Source organism: Sinocyclocheilus grahami, unplaced genomic scaffold, assembly GCF_001515645.1.
Source record: "Sinocyclocheilus grahami isolate Dianchi unplaced genomic scaffold, SAMN03320097.WGS_v1.1 scaffold858.1, whole genome shotgun sequence".
Classification (NCBI taxonomy): Eukaryota; Metazoa; Chordata; class Actinopteri; order Cypriniformes; family Cyprinidae; genus Sinocyclocheilus; species Sinocyclocheilus grahami.
This window is the reverse complement of record NW_015506037.1, coordinates 482393-497291: the sequence shown is the minus strand read 5'-3', so window position 1 is coordinate 497291 and position 14899 is coordinate 482393. Positions and strand designations below refer to the sequence as shown.

The 14899-nt window shown below is 41.2% G+C and overlaps 2 protein-coding genes across 2 annotated transcripts in view; both read left to right on the top strand.

Moving 5' to 3' along the window:
• The window catches only part of LOC107563135 (guanine nucleotide exchange factor DBS), a 15373-nt gene extending 5520 nt beyond the window's left edge, over positions 1 to 9853 (top strand). The window contains exons 2-6 of the mRNA XM_016247923.1: positions 444 to 581; positions 2383 to 2482; positions 5939 to 6061; positions 7182 to 7298; positions 9449 to 9853. Of these exons, the coding sequence (XP_016103409.1) occupies positions 444 to 581; positions 2383 to 2482; positions 5939 to 6061; positions 7182 to 7298; positions 9449 to 9667 (697 nt within the window). The 3' untranslated portion in view covers positions 9668 to 9853. The remainder of the gene's footprint in view (positions 1 to 443; positions 582 to 2382; positions 2483 to 5938; positions 6062 to 7181; positions 7299 to 9448) is intronic.
• A 1614-nt stretch (positions 9854 to 11467) lies between these two features.
• The window catches only part of LOC107563134 (uncharacterized), a 21551-nt gene continuing 18119 nt past the window's right edge, over positions 11468 to 14899 (top strand). Inside the window, exons 1-2 of the mRNA XM_016247922.1 lie at positions 11468 to 11697; positions 13888 to 14758. Of these exons, the coding sequence (XP_016103408.1) occupies positions 13892 to 14758 (867 nt within the window). The 5' untranslated portion in view covers positions 11468 to 11697; positions 13888 to 13891. The remainder of the gene's footprint in view (positions 11698 to 13887; positions 14759 to 14899) is intronic.

Sequence of the window (14899 nt, the reverse complement as noted above, 5' to 3'; positions counted from 1 at the left end):
TGTCTCTCTGTGTCTCTCTGTGTCTCTCTGTGTCTCTCTGTGTCTCTCTGTGTCTCTCTGTGTCTCTCTGTGTCTCTCTGTGTCTCTCTGTGTCTCTCTGTGTCTCTCTGTGTCTCTCTGTGTCTCTCTGTGTCTCTCTGTGTCTCTCTGTGTCTCTCTGTGTCTCTCTGTGTCTCTCTGTGTCTCTCTGTGTCTCTCTGTGTCTCTCTGTGTCTCTCTGTGTCTCTCTGTGTCTCTCTGTGTCTCTCTGTGTCTCTCTGTGTCTCTCTGTGTCTCTCTGTGTCTCTCTGTCTCTGTGTGTCTCTCTGTCTCTGTGTGTCTCTCTGTCTCTGTGTGTCTCTCTGTCTCTGTGTGTCTCTGTGTGTCTCTGTGTCTCTGTGTCTCTGTGTCTCTCTGTGTCTCTGTGTCTCTCTGTCTCTCTGTGTGTGCTCGCTCTGATGCAGCTCTGTGTCCGCAGGTGCCTTCGACCAGCACGGCTGTCCTCTGGTGGTGTTTCCAGCGGAGGCTCAGGGTAAACTCCCAGAGGAGCTCCGCAGAGAGGAGGTGTCCCACTTCATACACTACTGTCTGCGCCTGCACAAGTACGACACGCTCCGCTTTCACGCGGTCTAAACATCTGCAAGCTGCTCTTTTCCATATAATGGTGCCGATGCATGCTCCCTAAAGGACACAAGGCATGTAATAGCAAGTCTGTTTGTCCCATTAGCACTCTACAATAGTTTACAACATGCGCGAGTATCAATAGTTTAGCGTCATAAACATCTTTTTTTTGTTTTAAATTTATGCAGCTTTGTGTAGGACCAAGTAGATGAGTATTTATTAATGGGAATGAATTTGGCATTACATCACTTGCTCACAAATCAATCTTCTGCAGTGAATCCAAACAGCTGATAACTTTTTCTCTGGAGGAAGCTTATGGACTCTATGGTATTTGAGTTCAAAGCGTCTTAATGCTGGATTAGTTTCAGCTTTTGTCTTCTCCAGATGTTAACTGATGGACTGGAGTGCTGTGGATTATTGTGATGTTTTTATCAGCTGTTTGACTCATTCTGACGGCACCCATTCACTGCAGAGCATCCATTGCTGAGACACTGATGCACTGCTGCATTTCTCCAAACCTGATGAAGAAACAAACTCATCTACATCTGGGATGAACTGAGGGTGTGGACATTTTAATTTTTGGTTGAACTATTCCTTTAACACCAAGGACAATTCTTTTTTTATTTTTGTAAAGTCTTAAAGGGATAGTTCACAGAGAAAATTATCGTTCGGTCATCACCTATAATGGTGCCGATGCATGCTCCCTAAAGGACACAAGGCATGTAATAGCAAGTCTGTTTGTCCCATTAGCACTCTACAATAGTTTACAACATGCGCGAGTATCAATAGTTTAGCGTCATAAACATCTTTTTTTTTTTAAATTTATGCAGCTTTGTGTAGGACCAAGTAGATGAGTATTTATTAATGGGAATGAATTTGGCATTACATCACTTGCTCACAAATCAATCTTCTGCAGTGAATCCAAACAGCTGATAACTTTTTCTCTGGAGGAAGCTTATGGACTCTATGGTATTTGAGTTCAAAGCGTCTTAATGCTGGATTAGTTTCAGCTTTTGTCTTCTCCAGATGTTCACTGATGGACTGGAGTGCTGTGGATTATTGTGATGTTTTTATCAGCTGTTTGACTCATTCTGACGGCACCCATTCACTGCAGAGCATCCATTGCTGAGACACTGATGCACTGCTGCATTTCTCCAAACCTGATGAAGAAACAATCTCATCCTAATCTGGGATGATCAGAGGGTGTGGACATTTTAATTTTTGGTTGAACTATTCCTTTAACACCAAGGACAATTCTTTTTTTATTTTTGTAAAGTCTTAAAGGGATAGTTCACAGAGAAAATTATCGTTCGGTCATCACCCTCATGCGTTACCAACCTGTATGATTTTTTTTTTTTTTCTTTCTATGGAAAAATATATCTTGACGTTTTCAGTTTTTTTTTTTTCTTTTTTCTTTTTATTCCACATAATAGAAGTCAATAGTCACAAAAAACAGATGAACCCAAATCCTTTAAAATATCTTATGTAGGCTGTGACTTTAATTTCTTCTATGAAACCTGTTTAGAACAGACAGAATCTTAACTTTCAGTCGAACGGTCCCTTTAGATGTGATAACAACGTCGAACACACGAGTTATGATTACGGGCCTCTGGTGCTTTTGTGTTGCTCTTGACATCCCTTGATCACTGTTGTCTGAAATGGAGCAGCTTGGACTTTCTGCCAGATCTGTTGTGTTTCACAGAATCCGGTCATGTCGTTTTGCCTGATTGATGTTGTGTGTTTGGTGTTTCTCACCTCTGTCCTGTGTCTTTCTGTTGGCAGCATAAGAGGCGAGGAGAGGCTGCTGTCTGTGGTTGTTGATTTGAGGCAAGCCAACCTCGCCATCGCACGCTTCATTGCTGAAACTCTCCTGTTGTTGGAGGTATTCTTTGCGTTATTATTCTGTCTCGTGTAGTGTCATTCTGGCTTTTCTATAAGTGTCATTTGGTCTCTATATGTGCAGGAGGAGATGACCGGGTTAATGTTTTGTGGTTTAATCCGCTTGAAGCATTAGTGAACTACACTATTAATCCAACAGTTTGCCGTGATTGACCCTAGATGTGTTGCGAAAGGAGTAGCGTGTTCATGTTTATTCCCTCTTCGTGTGACTGAGGCACACATCACTGTGTTTATAGCTCTAGATATCGTCCTTGTACCAAGCCTTGAACGTTCTTTGGCGACACCGAACTGCTCTAAGGCAATGAAATGGAGTGGTTGGTGATAATGTCACGTATCGTGCTGTCCTTCAGAGACTTCATACAGTGTACTTCAGTGCAAACCTGCAGCTGCGTCTCTCACTGATCAGGGTATGGTAGAGAAAAGGTGTGTGGCGTTCCCTTTTGATAAACTTCAGCACCCTTGGTGCATTGATTCAGTCTGACTGATACAAGAATGCAGAGTTTCCATCTGGAGTTTTAACAAAAGCACTGTAGCTGTCAAAAGCCAATCAACAAAATGATGCTTTTTGTCATTCTGCAGACTTCTGTGGACCAATAAACTGGTTTGTTTGGGTGCAGGTAGTACTGAATGCATTGTTCATTTAGATGTGCTGCCGTAGCAACACAAAGCTGTCTGAAAAGTGGCACACTTATTCTTTAATGACCATTTTCCAGATTTCTCTCAAAAATAAAAATGTATTTGTTCATCAAACTCTGTTATGGTTGTGTATGAAGCCAGATTTAAGGATGGCCAATATGACCAAAATCGTATATAATAAGAGTAATTTTATTTTACAGTAACTATTCTATATCACAATGTAGTTAATTGTTTAAGTAAGGTCTTTATCGACTTTTGATGCCATAGTAGTTTCATAACTCTTGTCACCAGTGTCAATATCACAAACTAATACTAGCCTAAATAAAAAAAATATTAAAAGCTTCCTAAATAAGAAAAATAAACTAATTAGAAGCAATAAGACAAACTACAGTAGAACAAATAAATGCTACATTGTATGAAGTTATAAAATCTATGAAAACAGCATATTTTTCACTAAATTATATATATATATCTCTCTTATGAAAGTTACAAAAGTGATTTAGTCAAGAGCAGTGAGATTTTCTCTGTTTAATTAACATGAATGACAGACAGCTGGAATATTAGACCGCTGTCACTTTAAGAGCTGCTCGGCTCCAATGTACTGTCACATGCGTTTTCTTTCTCCGCTGTTTGCTGCTTTCACTTAAGACCTAAATGACGGTGTTTACACGTGCGAGCGCCTCTCTAATGACAGCGCTCAGAAACCGTCTCGGACGGCACGCACATATAGCAAAATAAGTTCGGTTTCGGTTTAGCTGCTTATTGTTTCAACGACTTGAAATCACTTGTTTTAAACTGCAATGCTGAAACGCATGCGAATGACAGGTTTTCTTGACAACGTTGCATAGAAACGTCACGTGAGCAAGTAACCACGGTATATCTCCCACCCCTAGCCAGAATGGAGGCCGAGTGTTTTCTAGACGGTGAAAGTCAAGCTGCAAAAAAGTCCAACCTCACTTTAGCTTGTTTAACTAAACAGTTTGTCAGTGGTGTTTACTCGGTTGGGCTGTTTTACCCCTGCTTGCTGCCATCTTTGCTTTTCGGGAACAATTTAAGCCAATCACCTGTCCTGTAAGTGTCATGTGACTGTGCGATGCAGATCAGCTCCTTCACTCCTGCCTGTAATATTCAAGCAACCCTGAAGACTTTGGCTCAGTTTCTCAGATGTTTGGTGTTTGCAGATAGACTCTGAAGAAACTAGGGATGCAACAATAGTTAGTCCACGGTTCAATACATGCCTCGGTTTTTAACCACTGTGTTCTGTTCTGATAGCTTGGCACATCAGAGTATTTTCTTATGAGAGGTATTTTTCAGATTTTTACCTAAAATCGGATGGATTGGCAATTGAGTGCTATAAACACATGTAGTGTCTTTCATTCATACTGGACACCAGAGGGCGCCCTCACACAGAAACTCCACATATGCATCACAGAAGTAATAGAACTGATGACGTTCCAGGAAATCCCTAATATGGATAAAGGCATCACTATGGCTGTAACTGAATAAAACGAAGATATAACTTTAAACATTTTGAATGATGAAATGTAAGGACAATAAACACTTGTCTGCAGCAATATATGATTTATCTGTGTTCTTCAAGCCATCTCGAGTGTTTTCATAATGATTAAGGATATTTGTAAGCCATTTCTAATCGACATAGCCTTTATTACAGTATAGCATATATTTTCTGCCTAATTCTGGGGTAGGAAGCCACATCAGATCACAAAAGGAAGTTATTTCAAACACTCGACTGATGTTGTGACGTAAAAACAAGTTGTTCTCTTTTGTTGAACAACCGGTTTAGAAAGGCTTCTCATTGCATGTCATTACAAGGGAAGATGCTCGGCGTATGTTGCTTTTTCAAATATAAGATGAGGTGTTTCCTCATCTCAGCACGTGAACTCATGGACACACACAGCCGTTTCTGAGTGTAATTAAACACACGGATATCATTTAAACTTAAAACCACAAACTGTAGTTCACGAGCGCGTATTGAACCGTGGATGTTGTACCGAACGATTTGATATTATATTGAGAATTGTGAAATCCCTAGAAGGAACACTTTAAAATCTCTCGCCCTTTTAAGAGCTTCCACAAAATATCAGACAAGAAAACATTTATTATAATGAAATTATTTAAATGTTGCTTGCAAAAGATTTTCAATTCAGACTTGTTGAATGGCCATCAATTGAAGAAAGGGGCTTTTTGTAACAGAGTTGTGAGGTTACTGAATCTACCAGCAGGGCTGAACTATCAGTTGTCTGTCATGGGACTGTGATGACGGTATAATTGGTTTGAAAACAGGACTGTGAATGGGTCTTGTGAGCTCTGGCACAGGGCAAGATCAGTGAATGCTGTTTTCATCATTGACGTCAAACCTGGCGTAATGCGGCTTCATGTGCCAAAATTTAACATGCGAGCAAATGAGTTGGAGCTATAGCTGTTTAGCGAACTTCATTTCGGTTTAAATCAGATGGGCTTTAGGAGATTGGCTTTGATGCATGGCGATTTATAGATGCCCGTTTTATTTCATGCTGGATTTTTGGGTGAGCTCTTCCTCTGCATTTGTGATGGTCTTGTGAAGCTCTAGGTTTGCGCTTGCGACGAGGCTGAGATCTTGAGACTGCGCAGGCCAAGAGCTGAGGATCACATGCCTGCTATCGTCACATGTCTGCTCTTATCTAATAATGGAGGCGAGTGGGCAGCCCTTGTCCTTAACATGGACAAAGAAATCTCACAGCCCTGCATTACTGAGCTTCCCTGAGCCTACACGGCGTCTGCTGTACTGTCCTGTGTTGTGTAGGTTTCCAGAAGGATCATCCACTCGGTGTATATTGTTCAACCAAAGAAGAAAGATGTCCTGAAGCAGCTGGGGAAACTCCTGACACCGAGTGGCTCCAAGCAGCACAGACCCGTCCTCTTCAAAGTGAGTAACGCATCTGAATGAAGAGTCCAGACCTTCACTTACCCATATTCCACACCTCTGCTCTGTCCCAATGGGCAAAATATAGTGTTTCCCCCACCTTTGTGAACTTTTGAATGAGTTTGAATAACGAGAATCACCAAAAAAAAACCACAAACATGAATGAGCATCAGGCGGTGTTTAAAAAACAGAACAGCTTACTGGGATGAATCGTGCCTCATGTAATCAGACGATCAGGGTTTCAGCTCGTCTCAGTGCTCATAAGCTGTTAGTTGGCTAGAAAAGTACTTTAGAGAGGAGTGTATCTGAATAAATCCGTCGTGAGCATGAGATATGACCGCCACCATTAAAACGATTATACATCGAGACTGAAATGAGAAAGATGTGATTTCTCGGTCAAAGCCACTTATTTTCCTTAATGTTTAGAGTTCATTTACTGCGAGTTATGTGGTTTCATGAAACCTTGTTATGTAGTTTAAATGTTACTATACAATGCCGTTTTTAAATGCTTATGTGAATATAATAAATAGCTGTTGACTAATGGTTTGAGCTGGTGTTATATTAAATGAAAGGGTTTGCTGTAGTTTACAGAAGTGTTTAACACAATGGAAAACCGCCTGTTGTCCAACACAATTCAAAACCTCATGGACCATAACATATGAACTGTTCTCTTCAATAAAAACTAGCAACTGAGGGGGATAAAAACAAGTGTTTGCATTTAACATCTTAATCTTTATTATTATTATTTTTGTCTTTCTTTTAATATACATTTGTAATGTTCATTATCTTAATTTTATTAAATGTTTACATGTAGATTGCCTTTTGAATATTAATTTTGAACGTTAATTTAAATTGAAATCAAATAGGAGTTTTAATAATTTGATTATCCTGTTGTCCCGTTGAGAACCGCTGGTTTACAGCTTTATTTTTGTACCATGTTGAAAATGTCCCCATATCTGAAATATTACAGAAATTGTGTACATATTAACTGACAATTGAACTTGTTAATCTCAATCGAATTAAATCAATTCCCTATCACTGATTTCCAAAGCCGTATTTCTTCCTGCATTGAAGCGGTTGGTTTTAACATTGAGCTCTAATGTCGGTTTTCTTTTGTGGACAGCGTGTCTTCCTCAAAGAGATTTTTGAGCTTTCCAACTACATCGACAGAAGCCAGTTACCGTCTAGTTTGGGTGGATACCTCATATACTGCCATAAGAGCTGGGTTGCCTTCGTTAAGGTAGGAGTTTTTTTTGCTTATTTGCTTGGCATGTTAAATGTTTTGATGAAAGTGTCTAAATACAGAAAGGTTTGTTTAGGGGACAGAAACTATCTCCTAAGCTCAGTAATAAAACCTCAAGAGTCCAGTGAAAGGACCCCACCGTAATGGTGTGTGTGATATCTGAATGCATGTGATGGCCTGTTCCGGTCCTCCCTCCAGCCTTTATTTAGATCCGAGTAGCCAGTCGTTGCATGAATGCGCCGTGTGTTTTTGATTCTCGGGCTCCGTCTGCAGCAGGATGGATCAGTCACGCCACAGCAGGGTCTCATGATCGGCCCTGATGGCCTTGGATAACGCTTGACGTACTCTATAAAAATGTTTTTGTTTTTTTTTTCCCAGCAGATCCTCACGGCTTCAGCAGCTCTCTGGCAGCGGCCGTGTTTAGTATGTGCATGTTTAGTGTGCGTGTTGTGCTCTGACTCAGATGTGTGTTTCATTAGTGAGTGTATTCATGAGCGCATCGTCTCTATTGTGTGTCGTCCTGGAGAAGATTCAGAGGACAATCATCTGCAGTCATTAGCATGTGAAAGGGCCGCACACTGTCTCTGGTGTGCTCATCAGCGCTGTCCAGCATCCGCTCTTTCTCATGGGTTCACTCGGGGCTTGGTATTGTCTGTCAGATCTGATCCGGGCTTCTTTGAGCCTTTATTTGAGCAGAGAGCGTGGGTTTTGGTAAGGGTGTGCGCTCCTCAGGTTAAGATTGCTGGGGCATGTTTGTTTCTTTTGGTACTTTGTTAAAGGTTTTAAAGTTAATTTTTAAAGGGGTCATGAACTGAGAAAGCAAAATTCCCTTGATCTTTTGACACATAAGAGGTCATTGTACTATAAAAACATCCTGTAAGTTTCAGAACTCAAAACTTTATCGTTAGTCTAAAAACCGCTTATATTGAAGTCAGTGTGCCAAACAGCAGCTTGTGGAATGTGCGACTCTATAATGTAGTAGTGTGGATAAGCACCGCCTCCACAGATCATCAACGCCTGCTTCTACATCACTGTCTGTTTAGCCCCGCCCACCGGTTCTACATCACTAGGTATGTTCGAATTAATCCAGCGCGAAGCAGACCGATCGAAGTATGACAAAGTACCGCAAGAGTGATAAGAGCAGACTGCTGCTCATGTTTTCGAATCGCTCTCGTGATACTTTGTCATACTTCGATCAGTCTGCTTTCAAGTCGAACACGCCTACTGTCTGTTTGGCCCCGCCCACCGGTTCTATGTTGCTGCCTGTTTGGCCCCGCCCACCGGTTCTATGTCGCTGCCTGTTTGGCCCCGCCCACCGGTTCTATGTCGCTGCCTGTTTGGCCCCGCCCACCGGTTCTATGTCGCTGTCTGTTTGGCCCCGCCCACCGGTTCTGTCGCTGCCTGTTTGGCGCCGCCCACTGCACGTAGTGTAAATAACGAGTGGCAAACGCGCAGGTCTATGCAGAAACCAAACGATAAAGATGCTCTGAAGGCAACCAGATGCTGTGCAGTCCCAAGCTGTGGATAAACAGTGTTTACGTTGCCTTCCTTCTGATCCCAACGTTAGGAAAGAGTGAATTAACTTTATTTCTAATGAAGATCCAGACCACGCCAGTACGAACTCGGTTCTTTGTTCACTGTTAACTTTGACATTGTTAACAAACAAGACACAATTCGATGCAGGATTTTCAGAAAGATTGAAGCTAAAAGACGATGCTGTGACTATATTGGATCTGACCATAACGTCGCAACACAAGTGTGAGTAACGGTTTTCTTTACGTGATCACTATCTCTTTGTCTGGTAAACAGATCGTTTGATATGTATGGAGTGTTTGTGTTTTTGACTTAATCACCGCAGCGTCCATCTGAAAGGAATGTAGGCTGTCACATACACAACTATTAGCCAATCACAGCAGTGGTGTTTACTTGGGAGTCTACAATCCTCCACGTCTATCCAAACAGTGTTCTGATGAGGGGGTTAAAACGGGACAGAAAGTAGCTTATTACTTCTAAATTTGATGTTTTTAACATTAACATTATAAATGGAGCTCAGAGCAGTTCAAAATAAAAAACGGAGGCAGTTCATGACCCCTTTAAAGCTGAATCTGGTTTAGTGTCTTGAGTGTCTCGTCCTCTGGTCTGTGCAGGAGATCGATGCGTTTGTGCAGGAGTTCCTGTCGGTGGTGAACCGTCTGCCGTCCTGTATCTGGACTCTGCAGGCGCTCGCCAAGCGTCCCGTCCCAGCAGACCTGGAGCGGCTGCAGGAGTTCTGCTGTGTGAACCAGGCACGCTTCCAGCAGCTTCGGAGGTACGGCTCTGACTGTTTGAGCTGGACCTCACAAAACTCCAGCACATACGTTCACTAATCTCACAGGGATTTACAGGAGCTACTGCACACAAAGCCGATTTAGCTCTCAAACCCAATGTTTAGGGCTGTCTGTGCACCCGGTCATATTGTAGCTTGGGGTGGACGAAGTGCACAAATCACGTGCTTGAGTAAAAGTACAGATACCACAAATAAAGTAATACTCCAGTAAAAGCAATGAGTACTCCTGCACATTTACTCAAGTAAAACTGAAAAGAAGTATTTATTTATTGTACTTAAGTATTAAAGTTCCAGTTGATTGTTTTTGTAATTTTTACTGATACTTTCTATTTAATTTTCTATTATATATTTTATGTAATTCTACTGCTAATACCTGGGGGAGGGGGCATGTCATACACTATCAAAGCAATTATACATTAAAATATGAATTTGGTATTGATTCTTGATGTGTATCAAGTGAACAAGTGGAAAAAAAATTAGATGTACAACAGATTTATTTATTTTTTTAAATGGGAACGTGTGTGTGGGAATATAAGGTATGAGGAAAGAGTGACGAGGAATATAAGGTATGAGGAAAGAGTGAGTGAAAAGTTTTGGACACCGCTCCAGACAGTATTACGCACTCATGTTCTCATGAATTGAGAAAACTATGCAGATTTTGTAGCCGCATACAGGCTGATGTTTCATTGCATGTGTCTGCATAGATTGAGTTTTAATGCGCTCTGTTGGTCAATAGTCCAAAGAAAAAGCATACAGTACCATAAGCCTTGCTTTGCTGGGGAACTGGTGAAATGGCGGAGATTAGTTTTTCTGAAATAACACCAGTACTTGCATTTAAAACGTGGTCCCTTCACTGTATGAATTTAATATGTGCTGATTCTTATTAAAGCTGCTAAAGTTAATCTGTCTAGAGCAGTGAGTGATTTTTCTTTTGGCCTGTTTTATTAATGTTACTGACAGTCAGCAGCAGGAATATTATGCTGCGGTCACTTTAAGACCATGAAATGATCCAGTATACTGACACAGGTTTCTTTCTCGACTGGTTACATTCACTTAAGAGAAAACAGATTCTATTATGGTTAATACATCAAGACAGATGGTTTGACTTTTTATTTTATTTATTTTTAATTGTGCATTTGAATGAAATAATTTGGCTCCCTTCAGTCCGTTCACTTACATGCTGACAGGCGGCTTTCTGTGTGTGCATGCATCAGGTATGTTACGGTTCTCAATGTGCTTCTAGACATACAGTGTATTGTTGGCTATTGCTACAAATATACCCCAGCGACTTAACACTGCTTTTGTGCTCCAGGGTCACACATATAATTAAACTTTATTTGAAGGACTGCTTGTGCACAGTGCACATTTCTTAATACTGAACCTAAAATGTGTTTTAATGTAACTATTATGAGAATTGTATGATTTCTGAATAATACCGGTCTTTAAATGCATGATATTTCAAGTGCACCTGAAGTATACTTGCAATAGTTCCACTTTAGCACAATCAAATATACTTCGGTATGTCTTCAGCACTACTTCCACACAAAGTGCCTTAAGCACAACATTAGTTGTTCCAGTTTAGCAGACTTTAAGTTTAGTTTAGTATACCACAGGTACAATTGCAGAGTTTTTTTAGTTTTTTTTTATGGTGTGCATAAATGTGTAAAGGTTTCTGTAGACATGAACAGTGGGGCATTTGACATGAACTACACAAGGTCAAAGAAAATGAGACCCAAACAAGGATCTTGTCTACAATGTGGTATTAGTTGCTTGACATTGACTTGTAGTAAGAATGAAGTTGAAGTGTGTAAGCGGAGTTTGGTTTGGCTCTCTCCAGGTTAAGAGCTGGTATGATCTAGTGCTGCGCGAGAGCCTCCTGCAGGAGCTGCTGTGGAGTGGACACTGTGAGCTCAGCCGAGCCCCAGACCTGTCCAGCTGCAGGAGAGGAGTCCAGACCTTCCTCAGGAGAAACCCCTGCCCGGAGGTGCTGGAGCTGGTGAAGCTGGCGCATCTCGCTGATGCTATAACTGACCTGCACCTTCAGCACACTGGCTCGCAGCTGTCTCACAGGTACACAGAGAAAACTGGGTCACTTACGCTGCACAAGCTGCGTTCTGTGCTGTGCTATCAAACATTTGTCAACATGTAATTGTCCAGTGCATTATGGGCATGCAGCCTTGTTCAGTGTGGACTCTTGTGTTGCTGTGGTGGTAAGAAACCTCAATGCATTGAGTAGTTTACCCAAAAATTGCTGAAAATGTCCTGCTCCGCAATGGATGCTCTGCAGTGAATGGGTGCCGTCAGAATGAGTCCAAACAGCTGATAAAAACATCACAATCCACACCACTCCAGTCCATCAGTTAACATTGCAGCTTGTGAATTTACTTGCATTAATTGTGGATTTGGACTCATTCTGATAGCACCCATTTACTGCAGAGCATCCATTGCTAGGCATGGTATCTAATGGTCATCAAATTTAAACCACAATTATCTTTAAACTGATGCTCTGCTATGACAGTTTACCTGTAACTGAAAACTGGCCACAGAAAACCTTTCGGTCCCATGTCCGCAATACTGACTGTCATGCATGCACACAATACAGGGCTCGACAGTGCAACCATTTCAGTTGCAGTTGCGTCTGAAAACTACTGCGTGCGACTATGAAATTTATTTTAGGAGCACTAGTGTGACTGACCCGATCATCATCATACTTGTGATTGCGCTCAGGGAAGCTTTCTATGTGTTTTTGCAGCGTTGAGTAATGTATCACAGACATCTCACGAATCCTTTCATAAGCAAAGTGTAGACGGGGTGTAAAGAGATTCATTGCGCAGTGTAGAGAGCTTCGTTGATTATAAATGTGAGCTCGCGATGAACTAAGATGAGTGACAGCTTTTAATGATTAAGGGAGTTTGTAAATGTGATAACTGATTTAATACAATTCAATAAACGAAGTTAATATTAAGTGACTTACATTGTCTGACTATAACACTATTGTCTGATTTTGCTCTATTTCGTCTTCGAAAATAGATTAAAACAAAGACACAGCAGAGCCACTGCGCGTCTCCATTCAAACACAGTGGTGTTTAGTTTATGAATGAATCTAGTGATTCATGATCACCCATTCATAAAGACAGTCACTTGATTCATTCTTGAATGAATCAGCCGTTCGAATGAATCAATTGAATGATTCTATGATAAAAATCAGACTTGCCGCCACCTGCTGGCAGTTTTAGTTTCATTTTTAAAGTATCTTTTCAGTTATTTAAATCATTTAATATTTCTATATTCAAAATTTTATATTTAAAACATTAATATCATCATGGATTTATGGATTTAATTGCACTCATTCCACTTCCGAACCTCATTAAATGTCTGCAAGTACATCAAACAACACTTTTGTGTTCTTCTGTGCCACCTCAATAAATTAATTTTAATACTAATTTCATTTGATTTTTAACTTGTTTCTTATTCTGTCATTTTTAATTACAGTTTTTAAAGCTTATCATTTAATATTTCTATATTCAAAATGTTATGTTTAAAACATTAATATCATCATGGATTTAATTGCACTCATTCCACTTCCGAACCTCATTAAATGTCTGAAAGTACATCAAGCCACTTTTGTGTTCTTCTGTGCCACCTCAACAAATTAATTTTAATACTAATTTCATTAGATTTTTAACTTGTTTCTTATTCTGTCATTTTTAATTACAGTTTTTAAAGCTTATAAAATATAATTTAAGAATTTGACAAAAGATGACATACTTTTAATAAAGTTAGAGGAGTCAAATATTACCTCGTAATGGGAAGGCTACTTTTTGATAACATTTTGGATTATTGATTAGAAGGTGCTCCTAAAATTTTGAACGTGCTCCTAAAGTTTGGAGCACAAGTGCTCCTAAAAAGAAATGTAAGCGTCGAGCCCTGCAATAGGCTGACAACTACCAAAAAGCATCTTACTAAACGGTTTCACTACATTTACATTTAGCCCCCCCCCCCCTTTTTGGCAAGTCGTAGAGATGCTGTTGTGGATCTTTTGTTATTGGGGCAAATGGAATGCAAAACTGATTTGTAGTTTGTTCATCACTATAGAAGTTTAACTATGATAGCTTCTGCTTCTCGAACCCTGTAAACGTGAAAAGGGTCTATCGGTTGGTTGGAAATGAGGCTATATTTGTCATTGGAAATGCTGTGCTGGTATACAGACTTGTACAGCATGGCGCTTCTGTTTGAACATGTTTTAATGACCGTCCACAGATGCATGACTCTGAGGAGACTCTTGACCTCCGTTGGGGCCATTCCCCTTCACGACCTTCAGCTTGCCCTCCAGTGGCAGTATGAGTTCCTCAAGGGTCACCACAGGACCTCTGACATCACTTCCCCCGAGGACGAGCATGTTTCCTGCCGTCTGCCTCCAGACTCGTCCGCTCGTGCAGTTTCTCCGTGTGAGAGCTTGTGTGATTTAGCTAAGTGGCCTTCTGTTGGTGACTGCCATCACCAGATTTCTGCAGGCAAACCTCCTTCTCTCAGCTCCTTTGACTCTGGTTTCGATGGAGCGGCTAGCAGTCACCTGGACAGCAGGAGTAGAAGAGAGCCGCTGCCTAGGATTCTGGGAAATGGAGACTCTTCTGCTTTCAAGTCGAGACCTCTGCATGGACAGATTGACGAGGAGAACATTGTGAGCGTGTCTGATTCTGAAGACCAGCGTGAAGAGCTAGGGTTTAGTTTAAAGCAGGACTCCACTCGTGCCAGCATTCAGATCGTTCCCAGAATTACCTCCGACTCTCTGAACCTTGAGATCAAGGTGAAGCGCTCTGCTACGCTGCCCAAGAACCCCTGGCTGAGCCTCCCGATAGATGATCTTGAGAGCTCTTATACAGTCACCATTACACCCAGCTCTTCCAGAGATCGGCCCGCTCCGACAGAGGAGCTGGGATCCGCTCCGCTCCAGAGTCAGGAGAGCTTTGAGGAGTCGGAGCTGGATCCTGTGGGAAACGTTCTGTCCAGCACCTTAACAGATAATGAAGACAAGCCCAGCATCACACTGGACGATCCTTCTCTTCTCTGGGACACGTTTGATCTGCACAATCTCAGACAGGACTCTTACGAACGGTTAGAATCTCTTCAAGTGTTTAAAACATTAGTTCACCCAGAAATTAAAACCTGCTAGTAATTTATTCAAACTCTTCTACATCTTGGATGCCTGAGGGTGTTTCTTCATGGGATCAGGTTTGGAGAAATGCAGCAGTGCATCAGTGTCTCAGCAATG